Source organism: Molossus molossus, unplaced genomic scaffold, assembly GCF_014108415.1.
Source record: "Molossus molossus isolate mMolMol1 unplaced genomic scaffold, mMolMol1.p scaffold_m16_p_4, whole genome shotgun sequence".
Taxonomy (NCBI): Eukaryota; Metazoa; Chordata; class Mammalia; order Chiroptera; family Molossidae; genus Molossus; species Molossus molossus.
The window spans coordinates 73,902,411-73,918,429 of NW_023425377.1; the positions used below are offsets into that span (position 1 = coordinate 73,902,411).

Sequence of the window (16,019 nt, forward strand, 5' to 3'; positions counted from 1 at the left end):
AGAGTCTTCTGGAGCAGAGTAAGACCCACTGTACTCGTCAAAGGGCGACTCCTCTTGGTGGGACCCGGTGGTGATCGCACGAGTTTCCGGGCTCTAACGAAAACTACAGGTCCCAGAATGCATCTCGGCCTCGGGCTTGCAAACCAGCTCTCTGCGCGGGGTTCCAGTGCGCTTTGAACGTGAGAGTCTGGCGATGTTAGTGGTTCCTAGCGAGAGGCGGTCTAGCGCGACATTGTCATCCACTTTCATTCCTATATAAAGTCACACCTCCATTGCCTTTGCAAATGCTGTCCCTTTTCCTAAGACTGCCTTCCCTTCACGCCCCGTCTTGATGAGGCTAACAAACCCACCTGACTCTTCAAATTAAGTATATCATTATCTTTTCGAGTACCCAGTGAAACTCAACTGATCCTCTGCCTATAAAAAGAAAAGAAGTAATTTGATCCCTCTGGGCACAGATGGGCCAGAAAGAAAGAGGAGTCCAAAGAATAAATAAGCAACCCAGTAAGGAGTTAGGAACAATGGAAGTGGGGAAGTGGGCTGACTGGAGAAACAGGAGGAGGATGGCAAAGTGACCAATGGTATATGCCTGTTCCAAGACCCAAACCCCAAGTCTCAGAGAGATGGGTAAAAAGACAACCAACAGGTTTGGCATTGCAGCCTTGCCCAGAGTAGCAGAAACCTGGAAACACCCAGTTAGGTGTTTCCGTGGATCTAAATAAATACTATGCAGCAGCTGTAAAAAAGATAAGGAAGTCTTCATGTATTGACACGTAAACAATTTAAAATATACAGAGAAAGAAAAAAAAAAAGCAAGGTACATAACTGCGTGTAAAGGACACTGACATTCATGAAAAATATGTACACATGGGAAGTTTCTGGAAAAATACAAACTGATCAAAATAGTTGCATTTTTATACTATTTAAGTGGTGGCTCCTACACGTATTACTTTTTTAATTTAAAAACCCTTATCTTCTAAGAGCACCAGCTCTGTAATTGGCTATATCTGGGTTAGATCCTGGGCCTGTTTATTTGCTGGGTGACCAAGTGACTTCATTTCCTTGAAACTCAGTTTCCTCATCTGTACAGTGGGGAAGGTAGCTATTCATGCATCATAAAGTTGTAAGAATTAAATGCACATAACCATTTAGAACAGGTCCAGGTGCAATGTAAGCACCTGCTAGATCACACCTATTATCATCATCACTATGTTTACTGACAGCAAGATTAAGCCTCATGTTTGAAGAGTCAAGGCGAAAGGCATGAGCTCTGAAGCCAGGCTGCTACTTCCTCAATAATGACCTTGGGTAAGCTACTTCCCCTCTCTGAGCCTATCTGCTCACCTGTAAAATGGGGGAGGACAAGAGTGCTGAACCCCAGAGTGGTTGGGAGGCCTGGAACACAGGAAAAAGAATGCAGCCCCCCCCACCCCCCACCCAGGGCACTTCCTACATGTTGGGCTGTGAGAGGTGGTTTGCAGTTACCAGCTGTTGCTATGGTTACTAGTTATTACTATAAAGGGAGAAGAGGGACATTAACTGCAGGGACACTTAGACCAAGAAGGGGACCAAGACAGGCCACCTCCACAAGAAGAAACAGACCCACTGTAAGTTATATTAAAAATCCAAATCTTTCAATATCGTCCATCCCTTCCTTCCCTCCCCCAAGCTGGGTCAACTCAATGTAATTCCCACAGAGGCCAGGGCTTCAGTGGCCCAGGTAGGATAGAGGGTGGGGTCCCCATACATGGTACCCATGAAGTCCCGCACGAAGTCAGGAAAGCGTTTCTCCACGATGCTGGCACGCACAGCGCCCATCAGCTGCAGCTATGGGGCAGAGGTGTCAGTGTCAGCCACCCGGCACCTATCCCCACCCCTCGCTTGCCCACTCAGGCCACAAGCCCACCTGGTAGGCGATGTTGTGGACAGTGAGGTGGTGCAGGGCTGCGGTGTTGTCACTGTGGAGTAGTGCGTGCAGGAAGGCTCGGCTGTGCCTGGGGACAGGAGTCAAGGCTCAGCAGTGCAGGGTTCTGCTCCCTCCACTCCCCCCAGCCTCCAGCCCCATCCTTTCCTACTTCTGGCAGGTGGGACAGGCACACTTGGGGTCTATGGGGCGGAAGTCCTTCTGGAACTGCTTCTTCTTCAGCTGTAAGTTCCCTGTAGGCACCAGGGCAGAACCAAAGCGCTGAGGGAGGAAAGAGATGGGGAAGGCAGGTCAACCACCAGGTCTTCACCGTTTCTGACCCCACTCCCACCTTGGCCCACCAAAAGGCCCCGACCCTACTGCCCCCTTCCCAAGGCCTCACCGCTGTCCTTGTAGGGAAAACGCAGTCGAACATGTCGCATCCAAGAGCCACGCAGACCACCAGATCAGTGGCATAGCTGGAGGTGAGGCCACAGAGGGAGGGGAGCAGAGCACCTCAAGCCCTGGTCACACACCCAGACCCCCTTCCGGACTCTCAGACTCCCCCTAGACTGGGGCACTCACAACCACCTCCAGTGGAGGGCCATGGTCCTCCTTAGTCCCTTCCCAGGTACGGTTATGTCCTTTCCCCATGTCCTTTCCCTTGACACACTCAGGGGGTCAGAGGGTCCCCAGAAATCCACTCCCCACAGAACTGCTGTCTCCCTGCTTTTGGACATACCCGACCCCCATCAAGTATCGGGGCTTGTCCTTAGGCAGCCTTGACGTGCTCAGTGCCACCATCCTCCAAAACTGGTTCTTGCTCTCACCCCCGCTCAGTCCCCCGATGGCAAAGCCAGGCACATCCCTCTTGGTCATCTCTGGGAGTACAGGAAAGGTGAGGGGTGACCAGGCAAAAGAATATACTACTCCTCTTCTTCCTCCTCCCCCTCATCCTCTCTGCCCCCATTTCTTCTTCCTCATTATCACTTTGACCACACCCTTGGTTTTAGGTCTCAGTCACCCTTCCCTTGGGCAACTACTCTGGCTTCCTCATGGGCCTCTGCTTCATGTCCTCCCAGGATTTTTCTATGGTTCCCCATTGGTTCCTGACACTCTCCCACTTAACAGCCTTCCATGGCTCCCCAGGATCACAGTGTATCAATTAGTGCCATGGGTTCTAGAGCTCAATGCATGGGTCCAAATCCCAGCTCTGTAATAACCAAACTGTCTGGCTTGGGTAAGTGATTCAACAACTCTCTGCCTTATTTTTTCCTTCTGTAACCTTGGGACCCCAGTAGTTCCCACCTTACAGGATGGTTATAAAAACTCAATTAGCCCTGGCCGGTTTGGCTCAGCGGTTAGAGCGTCGGCCTGCGGTCTGGAGAGACCCGGGTTCGGTTCCCGCTAAGGGCACGTACTTCGGTTGCAGTTTGTCCCCGGCCCTGGTTGGTCGTGCGGGTGGCAGCCACTCGATGTGTCCCTTTCACATCGATGTTTCCCTCTCTCTCTCTTCCTCTCTCTCCCTCCCGCTCTATCTGTACAAAGAATGGAAAAATGTCCTCGGGTGAGGATTAAAAAAAAAAAAAAAAAAAATAAAAACTCAATTGATCAATCCATGACCAGCACTTGGCATTGTGTCTGGTGAACACCCCAAAATTCATGGCTTTGGAATTACTATTATTCTGCAAACATTACACTCCATTCTGCCTCTGGGACTTGCTTCCATTGTAACAGAACCCTCTGCCCATTAACAACCACTTCCTGAGCATGCCAGGCCCAAGTGGGGCCTTCACCAATATTACAAACCCTGGTCTTGCTGAACACAGCTCTACCTTCGAGGCAGGTGGCACGGAGATCCGCGTTCAGCCCCCCCTGGATGATAGCGAAAAGATTCTGCTTGTCCGGCCGCCGATGGGCTGCCACACAACGGTCTAGCCAGCGGATTGATCTGCAACAAAACCAATCAGCTTTTTGGGCCTGGTGAAGGGTAAGGAAACTAGACTACAGGATCAGGGTCGCCTCCCTGGTGTGCATGCGCGGGCATACACGCACACCTGTACATGGCCTCTTCCACACGTGGCCCCGTCACAGTGCTGCTGACCACGTCGTCTAGCTGCATGATGATGTCCGAGCCTGGGGGTGGAGGTAGAAAGTAGGGTACTGTCATTAGGAAAGCCCCCACCCCTTGGGGGCAAACTGGACACCAAAAGTCCCTCCTTGGGTCTTGCTGACACCCATTTAACACCCCAGTCTGTTTATACAACAGCTAGAGGGAGCTTTCAAAAGGCCTATCTGTTCTTGCCTCCCCCAGCTAATCCCAGCCCTCCCGCAGCTAACCCCTTCCCTGACATGCGGAATAAAATTCCACTTCTGCCCTGGCCGGTTTGGCTCAGCGCTTAGAGCGTTGGCCTGTGGTCTGGAGAGACCCGGGTTCAGTTCCCGCTAAGGGCATATACCTCAGTTGCAGTATGTCCCCAGCCCTGATTGGGTTGTGTGGGTGGCAGCCACTCCATGTGTCCTTTTCACATCAATATTTCTCTCCCTCCCTCTCGATCTGAACAAAATATCAAAAGATGTCCTCGGGTGAGGATTTAAAAAAAAAAAATCCCACTTCTGCAAATCTACCCTTCAAGAACAAAACACTGTGCATACAAAGGGATGTGTGGCAAACAATAACAGGATGTAACCCAAGTGTCCATCACCAGGGGTTTGGTTAATAAACCATGGCCCAACCCTTAACAGAAGTGCCTTCCCCACCATTCCACAATCCAGACACTTCTCAAAATCAAAAGCTTTTTCTTATGATTATGGCACACTGATAGTAAACCCAAGATGGTTATAATCCTTTGAAAAACCCAATTTAGTATAAAGATTCATGAAGTATTAATCCAATAAAAGTGAAGTGTATTCCATGTGATCTAGTAATTCCACTTCTGGGTATATATAGACAAAAATTAAAAGCAGGGTCTTGAAGAGATATTTGTATAGCCATGATCATAGCATTATTCACAATAGCCAAAAGGTGAAAGCCACTCAAGTGTTCGTCAACATATGAACAGATAAAATGTGATACAGCCCGGCCGGCGTAGCTCAGTGGTTGAGAGTCGACCCATGCACCAAGAGGTTGCCAGTTCAATTCCTGGTTAGGCCACATGCCCAGGTTGTGGGCCTGATCCCCAGTGGGGGGCATGCTGGAGGCAGCCAGTCAATGTTCCCTCTCATCGATGTTACTATCTTTCTCCCCCTCTCCCTTCCTCTCTCTCTAAAAATCAATAAAGGAAAAAAAAAATTAAAAAAAAAAAGTGATAGACATTCAATGGAATATTATGCAGTCTTGAAAAGGAAATTCTCACACATCCTACAATATAGATGAACCTTGAGGATATTATGCTAAGTGAAATAAGCCAGTCACAAAAAGACAAATACTGTATGTGTTCACTCATATGATGTCCCTATAGTAATCAAATTCTTAGAATATAAGGGTAGGTGCCAGAGGCAGGGAGACAGAAGAATGTGAGCTACTACTTAATGGGGACAGAGTCTCAGTTGTGCAAGATGAAAAAAATTCTGGAGTTGGATGGTTGTACAACAATGTGAATGTAAATGTCACAGAACTGGACACTTAAAAATGGTTAAGATGGCCTGGCCGGCATGGCTCAGTGGTTGAGCACCGACCCATGCACCAAGAGGTCGCTGGTTCGGTTCCCGGTCAGGGCACATGCCCAGGTTATGAGCCCAGTCCCCAGTGTGGGGCATGCAGGAGGCAGCCAATCAATGTTCTCTCTCGATGTTTCTATCTCTCTCTCTCCCTCTCCCTTCTTCTCTCTCTAAAATTCAATAAAGAAGAAATAAAAAATGGTTAAGATGGGCCCTGACTGGTGTGGCACAGTGGATAGAGCATTGGCCACTCACTGAAGGGTCACAAGTTTGATTCCTGGTCAAGGGCATATACCTGGGTTGCAGGTTTGATCCCTGGCCTTGATCTGGGTGCATGCAGGAGGCAACCAATTGATGTATCTCTCTCACATCAATGTTTCTCTCTGTCTTTCTCTCTCCCCCTCTCTCCCCCTTCCACTCTCTCTAAAATTTAATGGAAAAAGTACCCTCAGGTGAGGATTAACAAACAAAACAAAAGGTTAAGATGGGAGTTCCAGCCTCACAGGGACTGGGAGAAGCAAGGAACAGGCAGCTGTCTATCATTGCAGCCATCTCCCATGGCTGCATATTGTACTACCTGGGCCTTGGCCCCATTCCTGCATCCATCTGCTGTGTAACTTGATTTCAGAACTAGTGTAACACTAACACATCCAGGCATCATGAGTGAATGTGGACAAGATGAGGGGCTACGCTGAGAAACTCACTGACTATAGGAAGGTGGGAGACACCAATGAACAAGCCATGCTCATGCCTGACTTCTGGCTCACAGAGACTTGATCCCAAAGCTATTTCAAGTACTGGTCCCTCAGGACCAAGGTCAGAATTGGGGCTACAGAGAATGCTGTAGCCCTGGCCGGTTTGGCTCAGCGGTTAGAGCGTTGGCCTGCGGTCCAGAGAGAGAATGCTGCAGATTCCAAATCAGAATAAGCAAGATCAGGCCAAGATGGCAGTGATCAAGTATAAAGGGAAATGTCTCCCACCCCGTCCCTGCCTCAAAGAGACAGCAGCCTTATGCTCCTAAACCAGCTACTTCAGGGGCTGTGACAGGACCAAGAAGCAAGCATCCACAGCTCCCAACACCTCAAAAACACCAGGGATTTAGCTGGAGCCAAGAGGTATGTAGTCCTCATCAGTGCCCATGATCACAGGCCTTTGGATCTCTTTATCTCTAAGAACTGGAGATAGAAATACAGTTTTTTTGTGTTGTTATTGTTACTCCTCACCTGAGGATATTTTCCCATTGATTTTTAGATCGAATGGAAGGGAGGGAGGGGCATCAATGTAAGAGAGACACATCAATTGGCTGCCTCCCACACGCACCCCAAACAGGGCCAGGATCGAACCTTCAACCTAGGTACGGGCCCTTAACTGGGAATTGAACCTGCAACCCTTTGGTCAGTGGGCCAACACTCTAACTGCTGAGCCAAACCAGCCCGGGCAAAACAGTCTTAATGGAGCCCAGAACTGTCTCGGGAGCCAGAAAACCCTCTCTTTGCATAATAAATAAAATTCCTGTATGAAAAAAAAAAAAAGTGTTTAAGATGGTTCATTTTATGTTATGTGTATTTTGCCACTTTTTTTTGGGGGGGGGGTGAAGTTTAACATGACAGGGTACTGCCCAGACCCCCACTGAGATGCTGTATATGCAATAAACAGGGCTTACTGGCCCTGGCCGGGTAGCTAAGTTGGTTAGAACATCATCCCAATATGCCGAGGTTGCGGGTTCCGTCCCCAGTTGGAGCACACACAAGAATCAAACAGTGAATGCACAAATAAGTGGAACAAACTGATGTTTCTCTCTCTCTAAAAATCAATCAATAAACACAATTTTTAAAAATGGGTCTTGTTATCCTTCTAAAATATGAAAATTCTTGGCCCCAAGAATTTTAGATTAGGGACTGTGAACTTATATGTTACAAGCTAGAAAAGTTCAAATCTCAGGTATCATTATAGGAAAAAGCACAGTACACCCCACTAGCCAAAGATGGGCAATTTGGCAATCAATAAGGATTGATCCAATTGCAAAGGATTTAGACAAATCAAATACGTTTAAAACCATGAGTTCACCCTGGTCGGTTTGGCTCAGTGGTTGGAGCGTCAGCCTGCGGATCAGAGAGTCCTGGGTTTGGTTCCCACTAGGAGCACGTACAAAATAAAATAAAATAAAAAGTTACTTTAAAAAAAATAATAAAAAATAAATAAAAAATAAACCCATGAGTTCATGGTGATTCTTTTTTTTTTTTTTCCTATCCTCACCCAAGGACAGTTTTTTGCATTTATCTTCAGATAGAGTGGGAGGGAGTGAGAGAGAAACATCGATGCGAGAGAGACACACCGAGTGGTTGTCACCCGCATGACTCCAACCAGGACCGGGGACAAACTGCAACCAACGTACATGCCCTTATTGGGAACCGAACCCGGGTCTCTCTGGTCCACGGGCCAATGCTCTAACTGCTGAGCCAAACTGGCCAGGGCCATGGTGATTCTTAAACTCTAAACTTTAGTTTGCCCCTGCTAGAGGATACTAAGTAATCAACCCATGAAAACTGGTAAATAAAGGAAAAGAATGAATGCCAAGTTTCCTACATGAACTGAACTACTTGGTCTCCCAGGAGTAGGTTACCAATGGTTCTCTTTACAGAAGTAATCAGGATAGTAAATGTAGAAATAATGACAGAATTAGAACATCACCTTTTGCAACTCCTAATGACATAATGGCCCCAAGCAAGAAGCATGGGTGGTTCATTGGGAGAGAAGGGGTCAGACACCAGGCACCCCCTAATGGAAATACACACAATGAAGCTGTCTTGCTAAAAGGAACAAGAATTTGAATCTGGCTCAAACCTCCAGATCCAAGTACCAAACTACAGGAAATCTAGGGAGCAGAGAAAAACTGTTACTCAACACCACAGGGAAATGATCAGCAAAAATCAGACTACATGGCAAAGAAATCAGTTTCTTCAAGACGCCAATTGCCACCCTGGCCAGTTTGGCTCACCGGTTAGAGCGTCAGCCTGCAGTCCGGAGAGACCCGGGTTCGGTTTCCGCTAAGGGCACGTACCTCGGTTGCAGTTTGTCCCTGGCCCTGGTTGGGTCGTGTGGGCGGCAGCCACTCGATGTGTCCCTTTCACGTCAATGTTTCTCTCTTTCTCTCTCCCTCCTACTCTATCCGAACAAAATATCGTAAAATGTCCTCGGGTGAGGATTAAAAAAAACAATAATAATAAAAGAAACAAATTGCCAAAAAAAAAAAGTGTAGGGAGAAACTACATAATATGTAATATATTAAAAATGACTTATGAGACCTCTCATACAATTGTTGTATCTGCACATTATTTGGACACTAAAGTAAATAGACTATAGAGGGGAAATGACATTTATGAAACAACTGGAACTTAGAACACTGGCCAGGTATTTGATGTTGTTAATTAATTATTATTGTTTTTAGGTGATATGGTGGCTGTTTTTGTTTGTTTTTTGTTGTTGTTGATGTTGTTGTTAATCTTCACCCAAAGATACTTTTCCATTGATTTTTTTAGAGAGAATGGAAGGGATGGTGAGAGAGAGGGAGAGAGAGAGAAACATCGGTGTGAGAGAAACACATCGATTGGTTGCCTCCCACACAACCCCGACCAGGGCCGGGGATCGAATCAGCAACCCAGGTATATGCCCTTAACTGGAATCAAACCCAAGACCCTTCAGCCCACAGGCCAGCGGTCTAACTGCTGAGCCAAACCAGTCAAGGCTTGTTTTTTGTTTTTTTTTTCCCTTAAAAAAACAACTCATAGCCCAGCCAGTGTGGCTCAGTGGTTGAGCATTGACCCATGCATTAAGAGGTCGCTGGTTCAATTCCTGGTCAGGGCACATGCCCAGGTTGTGGGCCAAATCCCCAGTGGGGGGCATGCAGAGGCGGCCAATCAATGTTCTCTCTGATCCATGTTTCTATCTCTCTCGCCCTCTTCCTTCCTTTGTCTCTAAAAATATCAATAAAGAAAAAAATTTTTTAAAACTATGTTTTAGAGATACAAATTAAAACACTAATAGAATGTCTAGGATTTAATGTGATATATTACAGATGATCTAAGGAGATTAAAAAGCTGAAAAAAGAGGAACAGAGCAAAGAAATGTTTTGTTTTGTTTTTTATTTTATTTTAGAGAGAGAAACATCAATTTGTTGTTCCACTTATTTATTTATTCAGTGGTTGATTCTTGTATGTGCCCTAACAAGGGCCCTGGCCAGTTTGGCTCAGCATTTAGAGCGTCAGCCTGCGGTCCAGAGAGACCCGGGTTCAGTTCCTGCTAAGGGCACGTACCTCGGTTGCAGTTCGTCCCCGTCCCTGGTTGGGTCGTGTGGGTGGCAACCACTCGATGTGTCCCTTTCACATCGATGTTTCTCTCTCTCTCCTTCACACTCTATCTGAACAAAAAGAAAAAGAAAAAATGTCCTCAGGTGAGGATACAATAAAATAATAATAAAATAATATACAAGCCCTGGCCGGTTTGGCTCAGCGGTTAGAGCGTCAGCCTGCGGTCCAGAGAGACCCAGGTTCGGTTCCCGCTAAGGGCATGTACTTTGGTTGCAGTTTGTCCCTGGCCCTGGTTGGGTCGTGTGGGTGGCGACCACTCGATGTGTCCCTTTCGCGTCGATGTTTCTCTCTCTCTCTCTCCCTCCCACTCTATCTGAACAAAATATCAAAAAATGTCCTTGGGTGAGGATAAAAAAAATAAAATAATAAAAATAAAAATAATATACAAGGTGTATGTGCCCTAACAAGGGATCAAATACAAAACTTGGCATATCGGGATAACAGTCTAACCAACTGAGCTACCTATCAAGGCAAAAAAAAAATTGTTTAATTAAGTAATAAACAGAGTATGTAAGATTTCAATTATCAAAAAAAAGCAAGAATCCTGGTGGTGTAGTTCAAATGGATAGAGTATTGTCCCATTATGCCAAGGTTGTGGTTTTGATTCCCTGTCAGGGCACATACAAGAATCAACCAATGAATGCATAAATAAGTGGAACAACAAATTGATGTTTCTCTCTCTCTTTCCCTTTCCCTCTCTCTAAAATAAAGAAAATCAATTTTAAAAAATCAATGAAGCACATCCTTTCCATGGTATACTTTTGGCTAGAAAAAGAATAAAGTACTGATCACACTATAGTATAGATGAACATCATAAACATTATACTAGGGCTCACTTCAGAAGCACATATACTAACATTGGTACAATACAGAGAAGACTAGCATGGCCCTGTGCAAGACTGACAACACATTTGTAAATTGTTCCATATTTAAAAAGCAGAAAACATTATACTAAGTAAAAAAAGCCACTCACAAAAGACCACAGATATATGATTTCATTTACATGAAATATCTATAAAAGGCAAATCTATAGACAGAAAGTAGAATAGTTAGGGCTTTTGGAAGGAGGAATGAATAATAATGGGTAAGGGATTTCTTTTTGGGGGGGTGATAAAAATGTTCTGAAATTAGATTGTGACAATGGTTGTACAACTGTGTGCATATACTGAAGTGTACTTTTAAAATTATTATTATATTTTTTAATCCTCACTCGAGGACATGCATCCATTGATTTCTAGAGAGAGTGAAAGGAAGAGAAAAACATCAGCCTATGCCTACATGCGCCCTAACCAAGGATGCAACCTGCAATACCCACCCCCCACACCACGCTCCAACCAACTAAGTCACTCAGCCAGGGATGAAGTGTACATTTTATTTTATTTATTTACTATGTTAATCCTCACCCAAGGATTTTTTAAAAATATGTTTTTATTTATTTTTGGGAGAGATAGAAACATTGATGTGAGAGAGAAACACTGATCAGCTGCCTCCTGCATACGCCCTACTGGGGATCAAGCTCAAAACCCAGGCCTGTGCCCTAACCAGGAATTGAACCCAGACCTCTCAGTCCATGCGACAATGCTCAATCCACTGAGCCACACAAGCTGGGCAAGGATATTTTTCTTTTCTTTTTTTTTTAATCCTCACCCGAGGATATTTTTCTATTTATCTTCAGATAGAGTGGGAGGGAGGGAGAGACATCGATATGAGAGAGACACATTGGCTGCCTCCCACACAACCCCAACCAGGGCCAGGACCAACCTCAACCGAGGTACATGCCCTTGACCAGAATCGAAACCTCGGGCCAATGCTCTAACTGCTGAGATAAACTGGCCAGGACAAGGATATTTTTCATTACTTTTTAGATACAGTGGAAGGTGGGGAGTGAGGGAGAGAGAAAAAAAAACACGGATGAGAGACACATAGATTGGTTGGTTCCCACATAATCCCGACTGGCCAGGGATCAAATCTGCAACCCAAGTACATGCCTTTGCCTGGGAATCAAACCCAAGACTCTTTGGTCCAAGGGCTGATGCTCTAACTGCTGAGCCAAACCGGCCAGGGCTGAAGTGCACATTTTAAATGGATTAATTAGCTCTGGCTGGGTAGCTCAGTTGGTCAGAGCACCACAATGACACCCAAGGTTGTTGGGTTTGATCCCATCAGGGCACATAAAAGAATTAACAATAGCCCTTCCTCTCTCCCTAAAAGCAATAAAGATAAAATAAAATAAAAAGTCAACCAATAAATGCATAAATAAGTGGAACAAATTAATGTTTATCTTTCTCCCTCAAATCAATAAATTACAAAAAATTTTTAAATTAATAAATTGTCCAGCCAGTGTGGCTCAGAAGTTGAGCATCAACCCACGCACCAAGAGGTCACCGGTTCAATTCCCAGTCAGGGCACATGCCCAGGTTGTGGGCCAAATCCTCAGTGTGGGGTATGCAGGAAGTGGCTGATCGATGTTCTCTCTCATCAATGTTTCTATCTTTCTCTCCCTCTCCTTTCCTCTCTCTCTAAAATCAATAAAGAAAAAAAAAATTAAAAACAAAATGAATCAAAACTCGAGGGCCTGCAGGACTTGCTCCAGTCACCTCCCTGCCTTCACCTCCCACTCTCCCCTTCCCTACTCCAGCCAGACAGAACACTTTATTGTTCTTCAAACATACCAGTCTTAGTCCTGCTTCAGGTCCTATGCACTGGCTGCCAACTCTTTCCAGAACATACTTTCCTTCTTTGATCACCTAGTTTGTTTCTTCTCATCCATAGGTTTCAGGCCTAGGGCAGCCCTCCATGAGCCCATAGACCGAATCATGTCCAATAGCTCCACATACTTGGCCTTCATGGTCACAATCCCAAATTTATATTTATATATGTGTCTTTTAGGAATTTTTAAATAACTCATTTGAAAAAAAATACATACGGTTCCAAATGTTCAAAGTACCCCAAAATTTTTAAAAATAAAACAGAGCCCTGGCCAGGTGGCTCACTTGGTTGGAGCACTGTCCCATACAACAAAACGTTGGGAGTTCAATTCCCAGTTGGGGCACATACCTAGGTTTTGGGTTCAATCCCCAGAGGAGGCACTGCAGGGAGCAATGTTTCTCTCCAATCGATGTTTCTCGCTCTCTCTAAAAATCCATAAAAATATATCCTTGGTTAAGGATTTAAGAGGAAAGATGCGTTTTGTTCAGTTTTGTTTTTTCATACAAACTGAAAGGTACAATACACTCTTCCTGCACTGTTTTTTTCCCTTTCTAATTATGATGTTCTCACCAATGCCTGTCTCCCTGTGGATTAAATTCCATGGATGAGGTGACAGCCAGCCCTTATGACTGAGTAGACGCTAAAGAACCTCTATGGCCCTGGCCTGTTTGGTTCAGTGGTTAGTGTTGGCCCGCGGACCAAAGGGTCCTGGGGTCAAGAGCACATGCCTGGGTTGCAGGTTTGATCCCTGACCTGGACCAGGGCTGAGCAGAGGGCAACCAATCGATGTCTGTCTGTCTGTCTGTCTGTCTGTCTCTGTCTGTCTGTCTGTCTCCCTCCCTCCCTCCCTCCCTTCCACTCTATCTAAAAACTAATGGAAAAATATCCTCGGATGAGGATTAACAACAACAAAAAACTAACCTCTATACATGGAGGGACTTGAAAGCACGATCTGGCTGAAAGATAGGAAGGTTTCAACCTGTGCTTTGGTAGCACTTTATAAGACTAAGAAAATCTAGCCCTGGCCGGTTTGGCTCAGCGGTTAGAGCATCAGCCTGCGGTCCCAAGAGACCTGGGTTCGGTTCCCGCTAAGGGCATGTACCTTGGTTGCAGTTTGTCCCCGGCCCTGGTCGGTCGTGCGGGTGGCAGCCACTCGATGTGTCCCTTTCACATCGATGTCTCTCTCTCTCTCTCTCTCTCTCTCTCTCCCTCCCACTCTACCTGAACAAAAAATGTCCTCGGGTGAGGATTAAAAAAAAAAAAAAAAAAAGACTAAGAAAATCTTAATCCACATCAAGGTATGGGGAAATATGATGTAGATGGTAGGGGCTTAAAGCCTTCCCAGTCCTCTCTTGTTGCCTCCACTATTTCAACATAGCTTTGCCCAATTAATTTACAATTTAAGAGTAATAACAGCAGTAATAATAATAAAAGAGACTTCATGCCAGGCACTGTGCTAAGAAATTTACCGACATTAGATCATGAATCTTGTGAACTTTCCTCATTTGAGTTGGCTCAATTAAAGCTCAGGGAAGGGGAGTGACTTACCCAAAGCCACACAACATATAAGGATCCGGCCCGCTTCACCTCCACCGGCAAAAAGCAGGGGAAAGGGCCGCTCCCCGGGATCTGCTCACCAAGCGCGTTCTGGATCTCCACGGACCTCTCCGGACTCAGAAGGGTCTCGTCGCCATCGTAGGGGGAGCGGAAGCGGACGCCTTCCTCCGTCACCTCGGACAGGGACACCAGGGACACCATCTGGAAGCCGCCGCTGTCCTGGGGGAAACACACCGCAGGGCAGTCAGGAGAGATGTTAGGAGAGATTCACCTCCGAGAAGATCCTCGCATCCCGCCCTGACCCCACCTCACCGTTAGCAGATTGTGGGACCAATTCATGAAGCCGTGGAGACCGTGGGCTTTCTGGATCAGCTCGGGGCCCTGGGTTGGGGGGCGAGGAGCGAAAGAGTCATGTTAAGGATGACCGCGACCTTGTGAGCTCATTTGGGGGGGCCAGGGATGGCCAAATTGGGTCTCTAGTACAGCACAGGCCCTAGGCCACCGGAGCACTCAGTAGGAGTTTGTCGATTGACTTTTGGACGCATGCCCGTGCCCAGGGGATGCCCCAGGGCTCCCCAAGTTCCGCCACCACCCCATACGGGCAGAGCCCACCCACCGGCCTCAGACCCAGATGGTAGGTGTTGCCCAGGCAGATGCGGCAGCCCAGCGCGTCCAGTTGCTCCGCCGTGATGCCCTTCATGGTGGCCTGCGTGCCCACTGGCATGAATACTGGAGTGGCCACCGGCCCGTGCGGCAGCTGCAGCTCGCCTGCCCGGGCCCTAGAGCGGCTGCACTCGGCCACCAAGCGCAAGATCCGCGGGGCCGACTCCAGCGAAGTTGAGTTGGCCGCCGCCGCCATCTTGCCAGCCAGACCCACGTGGGCGGTGAAACACACTGGATCGCGCCATGTTGGCTAGCGTCACGTGAGGAGTTAGGCCTCAGAAAGTCCTGGGAGAGCGTCCGTGGGACCATGGCAACGGCCATCCGCCGGCGGGTACCCTCAGGACGTCTGGTTCTCTCCAGCCACAGAGCATTGCCGTGAAGTATCAAAAATTGTTTTATGTCCTAGCCAGTTGGTCAGTTGGTTGGAGCGGCCTCCGGTACACAGAAAGATTGCAGGTTCCATTCCCGGTCAGGGCACATACCTAGGTACGGGTTTCATCCCCGGCCGGGGCGCTTATGGGAGGCAACCGATCGATGTTTCTGTTTCTCTCTCTCTTTCTCTCTCTCTAAAAATCAATGAAAACATGTCCTCAGGTGTGAATTTTTTTTTAATTGTCTTGTGATCACTTTGTAAGTTATATAAATATCTAATCACTTTATCCTTGGCCGGTTTGGCTCAGCGGTTAGAGCATCGCCCTGCGGTCCAGAGAGACCTGGGTTCGGTTCCGCTAAGGGCGCATACCTCGGTTGCAGTTTGTCCCCAGCCCTGGTTGGCCATGCGGTTGGATGCGGTTGGCAGCCACTCGATGTGTCCCTTTCACGTCGGTCGATCTCTCTCTCTCTCTCTTCCTCTCTCTCCCTCCCACTCTATCTGAACAAAAAATGGAAAAAAATGTCTTCAGGTAAGGATAAAAAATATATATATACCTAATCCCTTTATTGTACATCTGAAACTGACATGATATTGTGTGTCAACTGCTTATTGCAATAAGGACATTGTGAAGAATGAATGAGGATAGATGTGTATAGAACTTTACAGGGTGCCTGGCACAGGTTTTTGTATGTTCTGTTCATTGCATTGTCCCAAGAGCTTAGAATAGAACCTAGCACATAGTACTAATGTGCTCAGTCACATGAAAGAAGGAATCCCAGATTTACAG

The 16,019-nt window shown here is 46.7% G+C and overlaps 1 protein-coding gene, 1 non-coding gene and 1 pseudogene across 2 annotated transcripts; 2 read left to right on the top strand and 1 right to left on the bottom strand.

The window, feature by feature from the left end:
• Positions 1–781: 781 nt before the first annotated feature.
• QTRT1 (queuine tRNA-ribosyltransferase catalytic subunit 1) lies at positions 782–15,071 on the bottom strand. Its single transcript, XM_036241871.1, has 10 exons — positions 14,813–15,071; positions 14,509–14,577; positions 14,277–14,415; positions 3,961–4,039; positions 3,739–3,854; positions 2,646–2,784; positions 2,307–2,382; positions 2,076–2,185; positions 1,907–1,994; positions 782–1,827 (listed from the first exon to the last, which is right to left on the bottom strand). The coding sequence occupies exons 1-10, from the start codon at positions 15,053–15,055 to the stop codon at positions 1,675–1,677; spliced, it is 1,212 nt and encodes a 403-aa protein (XP_036097764.1). The 5' UTR covers positions 15,056–15,071; the 3' UTR covers positions 782–1,674.
• On the top strand, positions 6,048–6,748 carry LOC118616434 (annotated as a pseudogene).
• LOC118616626 lies at positions 10,759–10,863 on the top strand. The gene has a single exon (XR_004956619.1). It is a non-coding gene; the product is annotated as a U6 spliceosomal RNA (small nuclear RNA).
• Positions 15,072–16,019: the final 948 nt, after the last annotated feature.

Bases quoted from the DNA above. Each gene is read 5' to 3' on its own strand.
- QTRT1 (XM_036241871.1), bottom strand. From the start codon at position 15,055: ATGGCGGCGGCGGCCAACTCAACTTCGCTGGAGTCGGCCCCGCGGATC. The intron at 4,040-14,276 runs GTGAGCAGATCC...CTCCACCCCCAG, and splicing joins GGAGATCCAGAACGCGCTTG to GCTCGGACATCATCATGCAG. The intron at 1,828-1,906 runs GTGGGCTTGTGG...TCTGCCCCATAG, and splicing joins TCCACAACATCGCCTACCAG to CTGCAGCTGATGGGCGCTGT.